The sequence below is a fragment of the Phyllostomus hastatus genome, unplaced genomic scaffold, assembly GCF_019186645.2.
Source record: "Phyllostomus hastatus isolate PE091 unplaced genomic scaffold, TTU_PhHast_1.1 phas_scaffold_28, whole genome shotgun sequence".
NCBI classification, from domain to species: Eukaryota; Metazoa; Chordata; class Mammalia; order Chiroptera; family Phyllostomidae; genus Phyllostomus; species Phyllostomus hastatus.
The window spans coordinates 12,727,530-12,743,347 of record NW_025334022.1 but is presented as its reverse complement, the minus strand read 5'-3'; the positions used below and the strand labels follow the sequence as shown (position 1 = coordinate 12,743,347).

The 15,818-nt window shown below is 38.0% G+C and overlaps 1 protein-coding gene across 2 annotated transcripts in view; it reads right to left on the bottom strand.

Annotated features, from left to right (window-relative positions):
- The window catches only part of BTK (Bruton tyrosine kinase), a 30,787-nt gene extending 17,270 nt beyond the window's left edge, over window positions 1–13,517 (bottom strand). The window contains exons 1-6 of one of the 2 annotated variants that reach the window (XM_045817712.1): window positions 13,380–13,512; window positions 6,531–6,615; window positions 4,505–4,675; window positions 3,875–3,973; window positions 1,791–1,859; window positions 157–238 (exon numbers count right to left, since the gene is read on the bottom strand). In XM_045817712.1, coding sequence (XP_045673668.1) covers window positions 157–238; window positions 1,791–1,859; window positions 3,875–3,973; window positions 4,505–4,675; window positions 6,531–6,584 — 475 coding nt within the window. In that variant the 5' untranslated portion in view covers window positions 6,585–6,615; window positions 13,380–13,512. Of the gene's footprint in view, window positions 1–156; window positions 239–1,790; window positions 1,860–3,874; window positions 3,974–4,504; window positions 4,676–6,530; window positions 6,616–13,379 lie in introns of both variants that reach the window. The other variant, XM_045817713.1, reaches the window with a different exon arrangement.
- Window positions 13,518–15,818: the final 2,301 nt, after the last annotated feature.

Genomic DNA, 15,818 nt, shown 5'->3' with positions numbered 1-15,818 from the left:
TTACAACATTGCCCTACAGAAAGAGTGGTGGAATTGGATTAGCCTAGCGTGTGGTACCCTCTTCTCCCTCTCCCCCCACCCCATTTCTCCTTTCTTTCCCCCATCTTTCCTTTTTTCTTTCTTTGGAAGCTTGTTTATTTTCCAAATAATTCTCACCATTTTTGAGCTGGTGAATCCAACGTTTCCTCAGTTCTTCTGTTGGGGAGAAGACATAGAGCGGCCCTTCATCATATACAACCTGGAGCAAAGGACACACAGATTTTAGAAGTTAGGATTCAGAATAAAAGAAGAAAGGCCTTGGAATAACTAATTTTAAGATACAACTTTGTATATTCACAGTGGAAAACAAAGAAAGGTGGGATCTTCAGTCAGCAGCTGGGTCAGGATCATGTAAACTATCTGTACAATCCCTAAACAATTCATATCCAGGTATGTAGGATTCAGAAGGTCTTAACTTTTAGCCTATTGAATACTAGGTTCTCCTGACTTATGTTTCAACTTGTGTCTAAACTTAGTTCATAATGTTTCCCTCAGCCTGTGGTAGAGACAAGATTTTTGTTTATCCAACAAAAGCTATTTTATGATCCTATTAAACTTTGAGTTTGTGTAGAGAAGGATTGAAGTAATGATTTCTATAACTTAAGTCTTGGTTAGTATATATGGATTATTCACTTGGATAATGTGGAACCAAATTTTAACTCATGACTAATTTTCCCCTCACTGACTAGTGGCCTCTCCTTGCCAATATTAGTCACTGTAAACCAAACATGGAATTACAAATCTACTTCAAAAAGAATAAAGTATATATTAAGCACTCTCATCAAATTAAAGAGTCAATATTTTTGAATACTTCACAAGTACAAGGCACGTGCTAGGTGTTGTAGAGGTGTATAAAATGTATTAGATGTTTCACAGACTTAATAGACCTTGCATAGAGGATCCTAAAGTCAAATGTAAATTAATTTTGAATTATCTGCTGCTTAACTTTTTCCACTATCCCAGCCAAACAACATCATCTTGTTAAAACACAATGATAGCAAAACTATGTTTAAAACACCCCTCCTTCACAGGTTTTGTAAACTTTGATACAGTTAAGGACATTAACAAGGTCCTTTTACATTTTTCTTTTTACTTGTTAGTCTTGCTTTGCTCACAAATCCATGACAGAAAGCCCCCTCCCCTGAGACTTTCCACTTCCTTTTCTGGCTTTCACTGTTGCAGAGGCTGCTGTATTCACGACAAGTAGCCTAGAGAGTTCTTGAGACTTAAGCAAGCCAAATTGAAGGTTGAATCTCTTGTTCTCCTTTATGGCTTACAATGCATCTACCAAACATATGTTTATGAGGCCAGAATAGAATTTAGGTTTATATGTAAGTTTAATAAGCCTTCCCCATATCAAACTTCCTAATACTCTTCCCCTCCCCTTTTCTGACTTCAACCCACATGACCACCATTAGACAGATAGGCAGAACCAGAAGGAAGTGAAATGCTCACCCGACAAACAGAGCATCTTTCTCAATGCAGTTATATATCAGATACACTATAACAGAATTAAAGCCATTATACAGTCTGTTTGAAGTGCAAAGACTAAAAGAAACTATGTTAGATGTGGAAAATAAAAAAGCAAACATTCTTAGATCATTCCAGTCTCACTTCTCAATCCAGTCGCCTTGCCCACCTCAACTTTTGTTTCCTGGGACTTAGTATCCTTCTCTTTTGCTCCTTCCCTTTGGACCCCTAATGATTACATTACAGGTCCCTTTGAGAGCTGGTGAGAGAAAATACTTCACCTGGAAGGGATAAGGAAACCTTTCAATGATTGAGATCTGCTCCATTTCACCAGATTCTTCACCCCTTCTCTGTAATGAAAAAAGAACCATGATTATTGGTTCATTCATTGTTCTTTCCTGGATTTTCTCTGGTGTCATGAGTTCTTTGAAGTAACTCCAGAAGGCTCTCTTTCACAGACAGTGCAGATTCTTGGTGACTGCTTCCTATAACCCAGTAAAGACATATATTCATAGGATCCAGAATAAACTGATTAAAAAAACCTCAGCCATTTTAAATCATTGAGGAAAGGGAGTTTACTTAATAAATGGTACTGAGACATTTAACCACTAATATTAGTGGTAGGGGGAGGAGTTAGGTAGATATTTCATACCATACACTAAAGTAAATTCTGGATGTATTCAAGAGCTTGACATAAAAGAAAATCGAATAACTGAGGAAAAAAACAACTGACTATATAATCTTGTGGGGCAAAGCCTTTCTAATATAATGGTAAAAGTTAGAATGATGAAGTAAAATGTGAACTCATTTGATGATATACACTTTAAAACCCAGTATGGTAAAAATACCATAAACAAAATATACAGATTAATGAAAATCAGGAAACATAATTTCAACATATATTGCAGTTAAGTGATTAATATGCTTAATATATCAAGATCCCTAAGAAAGTACTAGGAATAAGGTATATATTTTAATAGAAAATGGGCAAAAAATTAACAGGCAACTCACAAATGGAAAATACAAGTTAGTTGTAGATATATAATTGTTCAACCTTATGAGTAACAAAAAAATTGTAAATAAGACGGCAATGAAGTACTATTTTTCTTGGTTGCCAAATTAACAAACATTTAAAATATCTGGTATTGAAACAAATGTGGGGAAATATTCTCATACATAGTTTGTAGGAGTGTATGAAATTCAAATTCCACTTCTAGAAAACAAAATAAAATAAAAAGATTTAAAAACTCAAAGTGTATAGATTTCATAAAGAGAAGACAAAATTTTACTTTTAGGAATTTATTATAAGGAAAGATGTATGCAAGGATGTTCTTCCAACATGTTTTAAATATCAAGTAATTGGAAGCAACTTAAATGTGGGGATTGGTTAAACAAATTACAATACAGTACATCCATGATAAGGAATACTAGGCAGTTATGAAATTCATGATATTAAAAAGTATCTATTGTCATGAGAAAAGTTTTCATATATTGTTAAATTTAAAATGTAGGTTGCAAAGCAAGATATATAGTATAGTTTTGTGTTTTAAATACATCACATATATTAGTGCAGATGTATGTGTTGCTAGTGGAGAAAAACATGCACCAACATGTAGCTTTTTTCACTGGTTGATGGGATTATGAATGATTTTATCTTCTTTTTGTGCCTTCTAAATATTTTTAAAGGTTCTATAATAAATATTCATTATTCTTGTAATCCAGAGAAAAATAAATGATGTTTAAAAAAATTAACTCAGTAGGTGGTACTCCCAGGAGAGGCTGTGGGAAATGAGAGGAGAATAAATGAGCTATTTTTTTAAAATTTCACATGTTACAGGGCCTCAGGATTCTAGCTTTCAGACTAACTCAAGCTTGTAAATCTGATCCTGGTAATTGAGGGAGTAAAACCAACCACCTCTGATCAGTTTGAAAACTTGGTTTGATGCCATCTTGAAATCTGTGTTACAAATTTTCCAGGATAAGTGAGTTGTTCTCCATCTGAAGGAAAGATGCTGAGACTCCATATAATCAGTACATGGCAGAGTGAATAATTTTATAAAGAAGTTTTTTTGTGTGCATTCCACATTGCACAGCATCACCAGCATATTTACAGAGAATTGAAGTGTTCCAAGTTTCTTTTTTCTTAAGATTTTATTTATTTATTTTTAGAGAGGGAAGGGAGGGAGAAAGAGAAAGAGAGAGAAACATCAATGTGCGGTTGCTGGGGGCTGTGGCCTGCAACCCAGGCATGTGCCCTAACTGGGAATTGAACCTGCGATGCTTTGGTTCACAGCTTGTGCTCAATCCACTGAGCTCTTAACCATTCCTCTACCAACACCCTGCTTTCTCAGTGGTCTCTTCTTACCGGAATCTGTCTTTCAGGGGGAGGATTTTTTTCAGGAACCACTGTTTCAACGCAGGTGATCTTCTCAACATCTATTGAACCCTTCTTACTGCCTCTTCTCTGAGAAAGAGAATGAGGAAGAAAATGGAGAAAGATTAATAGTGATTAAGCAACCGGATGATTAGATTTTGTTATCTAATGATTCAACAAAGTGAGGTGACACCCACACTCTATAATCAGGACCTACCATTTTGGGGGGGAAAAAAAACAAAAAACCTTTCAGATCTATTAATCTCACTCTTTTCTGACTACCAGATGGAGGGCAAATACTATGGAAGAGTGCATGACTGCATGTTTTCATCATAAAAAATAAAGCAATTTTCAAGTCTTGGATTTCATTTTCAACAATCATTTAATTACTGCTCACCAATGGCCAGATCCCATGGTAAGTTTTCCTCCATGGCTACTTAGTAACTTTGAATTTTTGCTCCAACATGGCTGGAGCTAATTCTAGGCTAGAAAACATCTTGCCAAGTTTGAAATATACTGAAGTCCCTTCCATCATTCTCCAACCAAAAGCCTCTGCTTCCTTCCCAAGGAATATCTAAGGCCAAATCCTTGATACTCAGGTTTCACAGCAGAGAAACTTACTCCACGTTCAAAATCATACTCATAGTAGGAAAGTTTGTGCATGGTCAGGAGAAAGAGGCGCTTCTTGAAGTTTAAAGGTGATGTTTTCTTTTTCTGCTGGGATCGCTTCAGAAAGATGCTCTCCAGTATCACTGTAGCCATAGCTTCGTCTTTGTGGAGCTCACTTGTGTGCTGTTGATAATGAAAGTTCTTGACATTAATCCTCGTCCCTCCTGGTTCCCTTCAGCCTAGACACATAGTTTCAAATGAAACAGAAATGTGCAAAGCTAACAAAGGACCTTCTTCCTATCTTGCGGTCCTCCTTCCACATTCCCCATCTCTGTCTGTTTTCAGCTGTAATGGATGTGCATTGGATTGAGAGAATTGGTTCAACATTGTAAGCTCATGTACACTGATTTTTGTATAAGGCAATGGAATACTCTGGATGTCAAATGACATATACCTGTGTGCTTGGTAATATTTAGAGACAAATTTATACCAACCTCCCTTTTATGATAAGTGCAGAATCTGTCAACAGCAAAAGTTTCTATGTAGCTGTTGATTCTGATATCCCCAAAAGAGATAATGTAGGTGCCAGAACTCCACTAAAGCAGATTATTGGATTTTCAGTTCCTAGTTTCCTAGATGGTGAATGTAATTTTTCAAACATTGTCCTACTAGGGTCTGTAACTGAGGGGTTTAGTAAGGATATGGAGGCTGCACCTGCAGTTATGAATGAATACTAACTGCCACCCAACCAATTTTGCCCATTACCCACTAGCTGAGCTACAAATGATAGAAGCTGTGTTCTAAAATTTAAAGAAATAACAATTTGGAGGGAGGGAGTTGTTTTTGTCTTTTGACTTTTCCCCACCTTTTTGCTTAGATTAGTTCTTAAGCAGCATCATGAAAATGATGCAATAATCTTACTCTTAGGTATGCCATCTCTGGTCATTTATAAAAAGTAACTTGTTTAGCCTCTCCAAATTTACAATACCCTAGAAAGATTTAGTTTAGGTAACTGAAATACAGAAAAGCAAAGGAAGTTATAAAAAGTCACCATTGTTTTTTTTCTTTTTATTCACACAAAACAACCAACACTTTATATCAAGATCTTATATTACTAATTTCAAACCTTCATTAGAAAGATAAAATGAAAATATAAATACTGTCACAAATACAGAGTACTAAATAAATACTGAAAAAATCACCATTTCTTGTTTGTGGTGAGCTTTTTTTCCTGGGGTGGATTTAGTTTTTAAACTAAGCTCCTTACACTTTTGGTGGCACCAGGGAAGCAGAATAAATAAAGTCAGCAAGGTTTATTTCTACTTATGAAGCACAGACTATTGCTCATACCAGGAAAGTTTAAGGGAGTGTTTTTCATTGAAGCCCGAGGCTATCTGTGCCCTTACATTGCTCTTATCTTTGGTGTAGAAGGGCTTATTTTCATAGTGGGGAGACAAAAATAGGTTAATGGAACACCAGAGATGTTCAGAATGATCCACTATGTGGATGCCATTATCTTCTGGGGGGTGGATTAGTTCATGGTTTGTAAATGATCTTTCAAGACAAAACTGGTCAAAGGAGCAAACCTTTCCCTGCACTCTACCACACAGCTCTCTTCCCTGACTCCCTGGTGTAAATGGTCCCTTACAGAAATTACAAACTTATAAGAGTTTAAAACCAATGAGAATTCTTTTTAACATTCACATTCAACTCAAACTCAAAAGAGTTTTCTTTTGACGTTAAAAATATTAATTTACAGAGGAGTGGTGGTAACCGACTGATGATAGTCTATTCTCTGGAACTGCCAACTCATCGAGACCTCTGTAATAATATTACACTTGTTTCCATGGTGACTTCCAATTAAGTACCTCTTCAAAAGCAAAGATTCAAATTACAGAAGACAAAATAAAATACTAAAGAAACTGAGTAGCATAACCAGTAAATTGGTTCTGAAACTTCCCAACAAAACACATCCGGGTATACTTTTATTTTTATTTATTTATTTTTTTAGCTGAGTAAAGCACATTCAGCATTTTACCTTCAGTTTTGTTGAAAAATCTTGGTGGATACACTCCCTCCTCAGACGTAACATCTGCTTCAGTCTTGATCTCTGTTTTTATTTCCTATAAGACAGGTCCTTCTAGAAGCTGCCTGTGCTCTTTTTCATTTTTAGAACAGATCCAGTTTATGCAAAAGGAAGGCTTCCTCTCTTTCAAGTGTCTTTGTTGGAGTAGGATTTAGTGTTGTTGGTCTAAGCATGAAGAAGTAAGTAAGCCTCTCATTAACCATAACCCCTGTAAGCAAGGGGTGAAATGGCCTCTACCCTCAGTGATCTGAAGGATTATTAGGATTTCCATGGCCTAGTAACCCCTCCTTTGACAACTCTCTTCCTATTTCATTGTGATGCAGTCTGGAAACACAGCCTGAAATTGTAATAGTTTGTCCTTACCACTGGTCCATCCAGAAATAATGTGAAAGGAGAGGTATCCATCTCTAATTCTTCCTGAAGAGTGGTATGTAATAGACTCTGTGTGTTAGTGAGCACTTGCAGCTTCTTTGGGTATGTATTGTAGCAGGTGTAATTTTTTTCTAACAATTTTAGAAGCCTACAGCGTTGATTTGACCACAAAAGATGCACCATGAGGGCTGACCTTGCACCTCACTCAGGGGTTGGAAATGGAAGTGACATGAATCTCTCTCTCTCTCTCTCTCTCTCTCTCACACACACACACACACACACACACACACACCCACATACCATTGTTCATACAGAGAAAGAAAGAGGAGGAGGAAAAATAATAGAAAGGCAGAGCTCTTCATTTAGAATACAGAATTCTAGCATTATAACATTCTCTTTACTAAAGCACAAATGCAAGGATTTTCATGCAGCCACCTTTTTTCATCTTCCCAGCTCCCCATGGAGCAGCAGAATTCAGAAAGAGGATGCCATCTTATAGACTGCACTATGCCAAGGAATATATATACACTATATATATTTATATAGATATGTATGCACACCCATATATATATTCCTTGGCATATATATAAGTGCAGAATCAGTAATATATCACTATAGAATCAGAAAAAAATATATATATCTGTATATATATGACATTCATGTCACTTCCATTTTATAGATAGATAGATAGATACAGATATAGATATATAGATATATAGATATATCACTGTGGAATCAGTAAACTAAACCACCCTTGGCTCTCATTTTTACTCATACCAAGATAAAACACTATTAGGGACAACACCAGAGCAAAATTCAGAAAATTTCATAGCCTGCCTATTATTAGGAAGAGCCCAGGAGATGCTAGTTAGAAATAACCAGTTAATCATGGCTCAAATGATTACTTAGCCAGAATATCTAAGAAGCAGTGCTTTTCTTTATTTCTTCTTTAAAGCATTACTTAATTGGTGAGCAAGATTCTGCTTATTCCATTTTCTCAGGGAAATGCAAGGAAACACTTGTTTCTCTCAGTATAATCTACCTGTCAGGCATTTTACACACATTATTTTATTTATTCCTTACAACAAAAAGACAAAGAAAATGAGGCTCATGGAGATTATATGATTGCCTAGCATCATCCTTCTGGACTCTAAACCCTTGCTGTTTCTGTGGTACCTCATTGCCTCCCAGAGGGATTTTCCCCCACTTCATTCAAGTATGGTGCCATCTACCTCAGCATCCTGTCATTTCCCATGGCTGTCGTCAAACAGCAGTTTGGACCAACCCCTCTTCATCTTCTAGGAACTTAACAATGATAATTAAGTTTCTTTGTTGCTGCGGTTATGATATTTTAAAGAAAAGTTCTCTTCTGGTTCTAGGGCCAGGAAATTCTCAATCAAAATCTCAGTCAGAACCTGAGAGATGCTTTTTGTGACTGAGAAGAGATTTTTTTGTAGGCCAAATTTAGCCCATTGATTATACTCTAAATATGGTTGATAGATGATTCTATCAGATTTCACAGTAAAGCATTAGGAAGATAGGAATTAGGACAGAACAAAGAGTAACACAAAGTGTGTGGTCCAACAAATAAGCCAGACTTTGGTTTGCCACTTTATCTGAATAAATGATAATTTACTTTGAGAAAGGAAAACTATATTATATGTACGTGAATGTTCATGGCACCACTGTTTATAAATGAAAACAAACAATGTCCATACTCATTAATAGGAAAGTGGATAAACAAAGTGTGATGCAACCATCATATGTGTTTCAAAATGCAAAATACACATACTTTTGACTTGGTAAATGATGCTTATGTAGAGATCCTAATATCATGGGAAAATAATCAGAAGTAATATTAAAAAAAGTTGAGATATTTTGGGGAAAAGGTATGTTGAATGGATGAATGGATGGATGGATATAATGTCAAGAAAAATAAGCAAACTACAAATAGTGTGTGCAATATAATCTCAAATATAAGAATAATGCATGGGTAAAAAATGGAAGGTAATATGTCCAAATAATAATGTTTCTGGACAATGAGCTTATAACTAATGTTTTGTTTTTAATATTCCTGTAATTGAATCATTTTTCATAATGAATATGTTATTTGGATATCAAAGAAAAAAAAGAAAGAAAAATGTTTAAACCAGGGAAAACAAAAACTGAAAAAAGAAAAACACCAAAGGAGCACACAAGTTCACAGTGAAAGATGGGCACACCAGCAGTCACCCTCAATCTGATGCTGAATGTAAATTTGTGAATTGGCTCTCCTTTCATCATTACTTGGCCAGAATCTACTCTCTAGTGCAGGGCAGAAGAGATTATGAATCCCAGAGATCCAGAAGTTTCCAAAACCACAGAAGAAAATGTGAAATGTTAACATGAAATGCTGAAGAAGAAGCAGAGCACCAGGACCTCTTGGAATGACTACAGCAGATGAGAATTTCTCTTGTTAGCATGCAGCCAGAAAACTGATTCTGGTTGGAAGTTCTTACCATATATTTGGTTGTCTGTAGTACTGACCCTGAAGCTTATCATAAAATAATTAGGTTTCACTAGGGCCTGAGTAGAGCCTTTGAGGATCTTAACAAGAGTAATTAAGTTTCTTTGTTGCTTTGTTTGTTTGTTTACTATGGTTATGATATTTTATTTTATTTTTATTTTTTAAAGATTTTGTTTATTTATTTTTAGAGAGGGAAGGGAAAGAGAAAGAGGGAGAGAAACATCAATGTGTGGTTGCCTCTTGCACACCCCCCATTGGGGACCTGGCCCAAAACCCAAGCATGTGCCCTGACTGGGAATTGAACTGGTACCCTTTCATTCACAGGCCACTCAACCCACTGAGCTACACCAGCCAGGGCGTGCTTATGATATTTTAAAGAAGAGTTCTCTTCTGGCTCTAGGGGCAAGAAATTCTCAATCAAATTCTCAGTCATAACCATGAGATGGTTAACCTCAGAGATGCTTCTTATGACTGAGAAGAGATTTTTTTGTAGGTGACTAAGATAAATAAATCTTAAGACATTATACTAAAAAAGCAAGTTGTTGAAGAATATTTACAATTTATATAAAACTGTAGAACATGAGAACTAATACTATAATATCTTTTATGGATACTTACATATATAGTAATCATATAAAAACACACCTAGGAATGACAAACACCAAAGTCAAGGTACTGCTAACTTCTAAGGATGAAGGGGACCTAATTATTTGATTGTGAAGGAGGACACAAGAAGGTTTTTACTCTGTGGAGAGTATAGTATTTCTAAAAAACTCCAGAATTATGGCACAATATTAGGACTCTGTAGACCCAAGTGGTGAGTACCTGAGTGTAATGATATTTTCCGTACTTTTGTCTATTTGCAATATTTCATAATATGAAAGAAAGTTCATTCAAAGTTTTACATCCAATGTAAGCAATAACAACCTATGGGACAAAAAAAGTGGGCATTCCACCCACCCCCTGAGATGTTATCCCATCAATAATGAAAAATCCTAAAAGGGAAACAGTGAGTAACTATAGGAATCCACCAGTTAGGATCTCCTTGAGGAAGATTTAAAGAAAAATATGAGAAAACCTGGCAGGATTGACAAGAATCTTCATGTGGGAAAAAGTAGTTGACCAGTAATAAGGACAAATCATCTTTTCTAGCATGGAGGAGTATAGCAGAGGAAAATGTTCCACAGTCTTCTGTGCTTACCACCATTTCCTCTTTTGCCAAATGTTCCACTTTTTTTCTGTGCTTTATTCTTACATTTGAGATTATATTGCACATGATATTTGTAGTTTGCTTATTTTTCTTAACATTACCTATTATCCATCCATTCATTCATCCATCCAACAAACTTTTCCCCAAAATATCTCAACTTATTGTTTAATATCACTCCTGATTGTTTCCCCATGATATTAGGATCTCTATATAAGCATCATTTACCAAGTCAATCTATGTATATTTTGCACTTTGAAACATATTGACAAAATAGTTTGCAGAAACAGTGTGCCAATTTCCATTCTTTTTAGCAGTTTTTGAGAGCCTGATTTCCCTCTACTTTTACCTCTTTTGTGCTCCATTTCTAATCATTTTTTACTGTTTTTATTGCAGACTAATCTGTATTCTCACTGAACCAATGATCTTGAACATTATATTCCAACCTTCAACTTGTCTAAAATTTAACTTCTTTGGACTCACTAGAATTTTCTTCTAAGGATGAGCTAACATACTATAGTTCATTTTTTTTCAAGGAGGCAAGACAGTGAGATGAGCTAATTCTTGAGGTTCAGATGACCAGCATTAACCATAAGGGCATCTGGTGATGGCTCTCAGAGGGTAAGATTGGAAGCCTGACATTAAGGCTTATGTTTCCAGTGCTCTCTGAATACCTTGAGTCAGTGCACATGAACCGCTGTAGAAACTGAAAGTCACACGTGGCCCATTTGTTTCAGGGTTCTCTATCTCCCTCCCCTGATGGCTTCATTTGCATAAACCAAGCAGCTTTGGAGTGAATTAGGTCAAGGTCTGTCTCTAGCTTCTTATTGGGCACTGCCTCACTGAAAATTTTAGCTCTCCCTTATTCCCTGGAGGGTGAAAAGCAGCAGATATCTATGGACTCTGTAGAGAACACTGAAACTAGTTTTCAAAAGCCATATCTTCTCCTTATACCTAAGTCACTTCCTGGTATAGATCTAGTCCACTGAAAGAAAACTCTCTGTAGGAAATTTGCTCTAATGGAAATAGTAAATCATATTGATGATAATTTAAGATGGCGCCGAGCCCCTAGAAGTGAATGGAAAGTTGCACTAGTTCTCACCAAAAGGAGTTTACAAAGGATTCTAAACAAACACATCACTATTCATAAGCAACAGGAATTTGGATTTTAACACAAGCAGATAGTTTAAATCATGTGAAGATAAGAGGGGTCAGAATAGAACAGATAGGGCTAGCCCTGAAGGATACTGTTTTTGTAGAATGCTTTAGGTTCCATGAATATTTGCATTTTGTGGCTCATATGGAGGGTGACATTGTTTTATCAAATAACTGAGACTCCAAAAAAGGCTGTAGCACCCTTGGTTCAGAGGTTTGGCATGTAAAATGAGGGAAGGAGTAGAACTAGCATAAAACTAACAGCACAGAAGATAGCCCCTGTGATAGTAGACCCCTGCCTCTGGAAATGCACAGCATGTAATAGAGATCTAGAGCTTGGAGAGCTGGGTGGCATAGAAACTGGGTCAGGATTCCTTTTGGAGGTCCAGCAACACATCCAAGGATGTCTTGGTCAGGTCCAGCAATCCCTTTTGTTCTAAATGCCACACCATTTGCTCTGGGCAGGCCCTCTGGGGACACTGGCAGATTTCAGGCACAATGAAAATAATAACCAACGCTTAGCAATTACTGTTAGCACTTACTGTTGCCAGGCCCTGTCTTTAACTTCTTTACATATTTTAACACACTTACTGATCCCAACAATCCTATGAGGAAGATATTAGGAAAGTAAGGGGGAAAAGAGCAGAGCAAGGAAGGGGCAAGAAAAGCAATTCAGCAATTATTAAGTGCTAACTCTGTTCCAGGAGATATGGTAATGAACAAAATAAAGAAGAGAATGAAGAAGAGGGGATACAGGTAAGGAAAAAAGGAACAGAGGAGAAGGAGGATGGAGAGGAGAAGGGGAGAGGAAAGGAGAAGAGAAATGATGAAGACAAGAGAAAAGAAAGCCGTGCACATGGCAGACAATGTTAACAGGAAAAACCTCAGGGGTTGGCCACACAGTCTGGGCTGAGACTGGGGCTGAGGCTAATGCTGAGGCTGCTTTCTTCTGGTCCAGTCCTTTACCCACTAATACCACGAGCCTGGTGCACACAGACAGTCCTTCCAAAAGCCAGCTCTGGTCCTGGTAACATTGACTCAGTGCAACCTTAAGGCAAGTAGCTTAAACCCTGGTTTAGTTGGTGCCTTTCTCTAGCTTATAAAGGTCAACATTCTATTGTGGCATGTGAGCTTTTACTGCTTTGTCAGACAATCCACGTCTTAATTTTTTTCTTCTAAGGGCCTCAATGACAGCAGTACACATTTTGGATCTCCAAGCAATATTTGACCACAGAGCTTATTTTTATCCTACTGCCACCTACAATGTTACATTTCTGACAAGTTTTGCACAGGTGCCCTTTTATAACATTTGCTACCTGTTCAGATGGTCACCACACGTCACTTTTTTCTCTTCCTATTCCCCCCTAGACCTGCTCAGAAAGGACTGTTCTGATCATCAGGAGGCATCCTCAGGGCCTTGTGCTGATGACACTCCTACCCTCGGTCAGCCTGCACCGCCAGCCGACTGTATGGCAGCAGCCATGCTTTCTCTCTGGCTTTCAGGGGTCCTACAAAAGGTATTTGCTGCTGCCACCCAGCCCCTGCCATGCCCCAAACCCACCTCAGTCCTGACTTAATGCAGGTAGCTTCCCAGATGCATTGAGATGCCAGGACTTTGAAGGTGGGACTCGATCTCAGAAGGCACTGGTCCTGGAGACATATTCTTACAGTCCAGAGAGGAAGGACAGTCTGAGCAAACCCCACCCTTTCGCAGCCACTCAGTTCCCTTTTTTTGTTTCCTGACTTAAACCAATGCCTTTTTTTTTCTTCTTCTCGGCAACATGGTATCTGGTTCCCTGCTGCTGTCCCTATTCTACCCACCCCCCACCTCGGCTGTCTCTGCCCTTCATTTGCTTGGGACCTCTGACACTTCTCTCTCCAGTCCCCTCTGAAAGAACATTTCTCAACATTACTGGGGTTACTGAGACACTAGATGGGGCTGGGTTGAGCAAACAGGTTGTCAGGCCCACCTTCTCAAGGTAAACGGACAACATACCTAAAGAACTGTGGGGATGATCAGCAGAGGGAATGGAGACTTACAGGAAAGAGGAAAAATGAAGATCCACAAAGACAAAACAAAGGGACTAAAGGGGAAGAGTGCCTTTAATCTTATATCATCCAAGGGAGAGAAGACTTGGGTCACACTGTAAACTTGATAGTGAAGGATGGAGAGTACTCATGAAGGGACCCCAAAGTACAGAGCTTGACAGAAGGAGAGGAGACTTCCCCTGCTGAGTCATTTTCTAAGAAAGCATCTTTTCTACAGATAAAAATGTCTAAATGTAAGCCCACATGAAGACTTGTGACCTTCCCCATTTTCTGTAGATGTTAATTTTTCCCCTTTAAAGAGTTAGTCTCAGGTATTAACTCCTAATTTACACCTTTCTAATTAATCATATAAACTGAGAAACTGAATTAGGTGTGTTACTTAAAGCCTGAATGTATCTTCAGGCACCTCCAGCAGTTTTCTCCCAGGGGATTTTCCTAGACAATTCAGCCAGTACTGGCTGCAGACTGGGATGGTGGTAGAGCTCTTTTTTTTTTTAAGATTTTATTTACTTATTTTTAGAGAGGGAAGGGAGGGTTGTGAGAGAGAGGGAGAGAGAGAGAGAGAGAGAGAAACATCAATGTGCGGTTGCTGGGGGTCATGGCCTGCAACCCAGGCACGTACCCTGACTGGGAATTGAACCTGTGACACTTTGGTTCGCAGCCTGCGCTCAATCCACCGAGCTACGCCAGCCAGGGCTGAGCTCTTGATGATTGATCTGCTTGCCCATCTTGACATATCAGGCACTGCCATGTTTATATGATCCAGGTGCTATATAGTAATGTAAAAACACATAATAGATCTCACTAGAAGTTTGTCAGAATTTTTAAGACAACAGGACTTCTTTTTAAAAAGCATTTGGTTTATCCTCACATCTGGATAACATAGATGGGCGACAAGTGTTGTATGAGCTTCTTATTCAAAAACTTTTTGAAGATTTTACTTATTTTTAGAGAGAGGAGAAGGGGGGAGAAAGACAGGGAGGCAAGCGTCAATCTATGGTTGCTTCTTGAGTTCCCCCAACTGGGGACCTGACTTGAAACCCAGGTATGTGCCCTGATTGGGAATCAAACCAGCAACCCTTTGCTTCACAGTCCAGCACTCAATCCACTGAGCCACACCACCCAGAGGTGATCTTCCCATTTAATTGACAATTTATATCCTTTCAACTAGTCACCCTTGAATGGCTGCTGCAGTCGCCTGCCTGAGAGTTGCTCAGTGACATTTGCCTTTCCTCCCTCTTTCTTCAATCGCATTCTACTTGTTGTCACATGCCCTGTCCTTTCTTAAGGTGCATATTGGGGTGAAGACTGGGGATTGATAAGCATACAATGGGGGTTTGGACAAGGGAGAGCAGGACAAGGTAAAGGGGAAAGTAAACCTAGGTGCTTATTTGCCTTCCATCCATTAGCATTTCTCTAACACACTTGGCTAGAAGATTCACAATGTAAAAGAAGGTTCCATGCTTGGTGCTATCATATTCAATATTTTTATTAATGAACTTTGAAGAATCTATAAAAAGAAGCCTAGCTAATCAGTGAATGGTGTAAGGCTTTTGTGAGCTAGATGGAATGACAAAACCAGAGCAAAGAGTTTCCCAAAAGATCTTAATCACCTGATATAATAAGCCAAATTCAACAAAGTGTATTTTAACAGGGCTAAGGGTTACATCCCATAATTGGGCATTCACATTGAACTTCAGATGACCCAAGTGAAATTTGGGCAGCACTAAAACTTGTGAAAATGTTTCAGAGGTTTTTGCTGATAGCAATAGAGAGAAATGTCATGTCAATAACATGGCTGCCAAAAATTACAAGGAGACATTAGGCTTCCTTGCAGAAGTAACATATCTAGATAGAGGAACATGAAAAAGCTGCTTGCTATGCATGGCCAGACCATATCTAAAGTTCTGTGTTCAGTTTTAAGTGCCTCACCTTAGGGAAAAGTAATGAG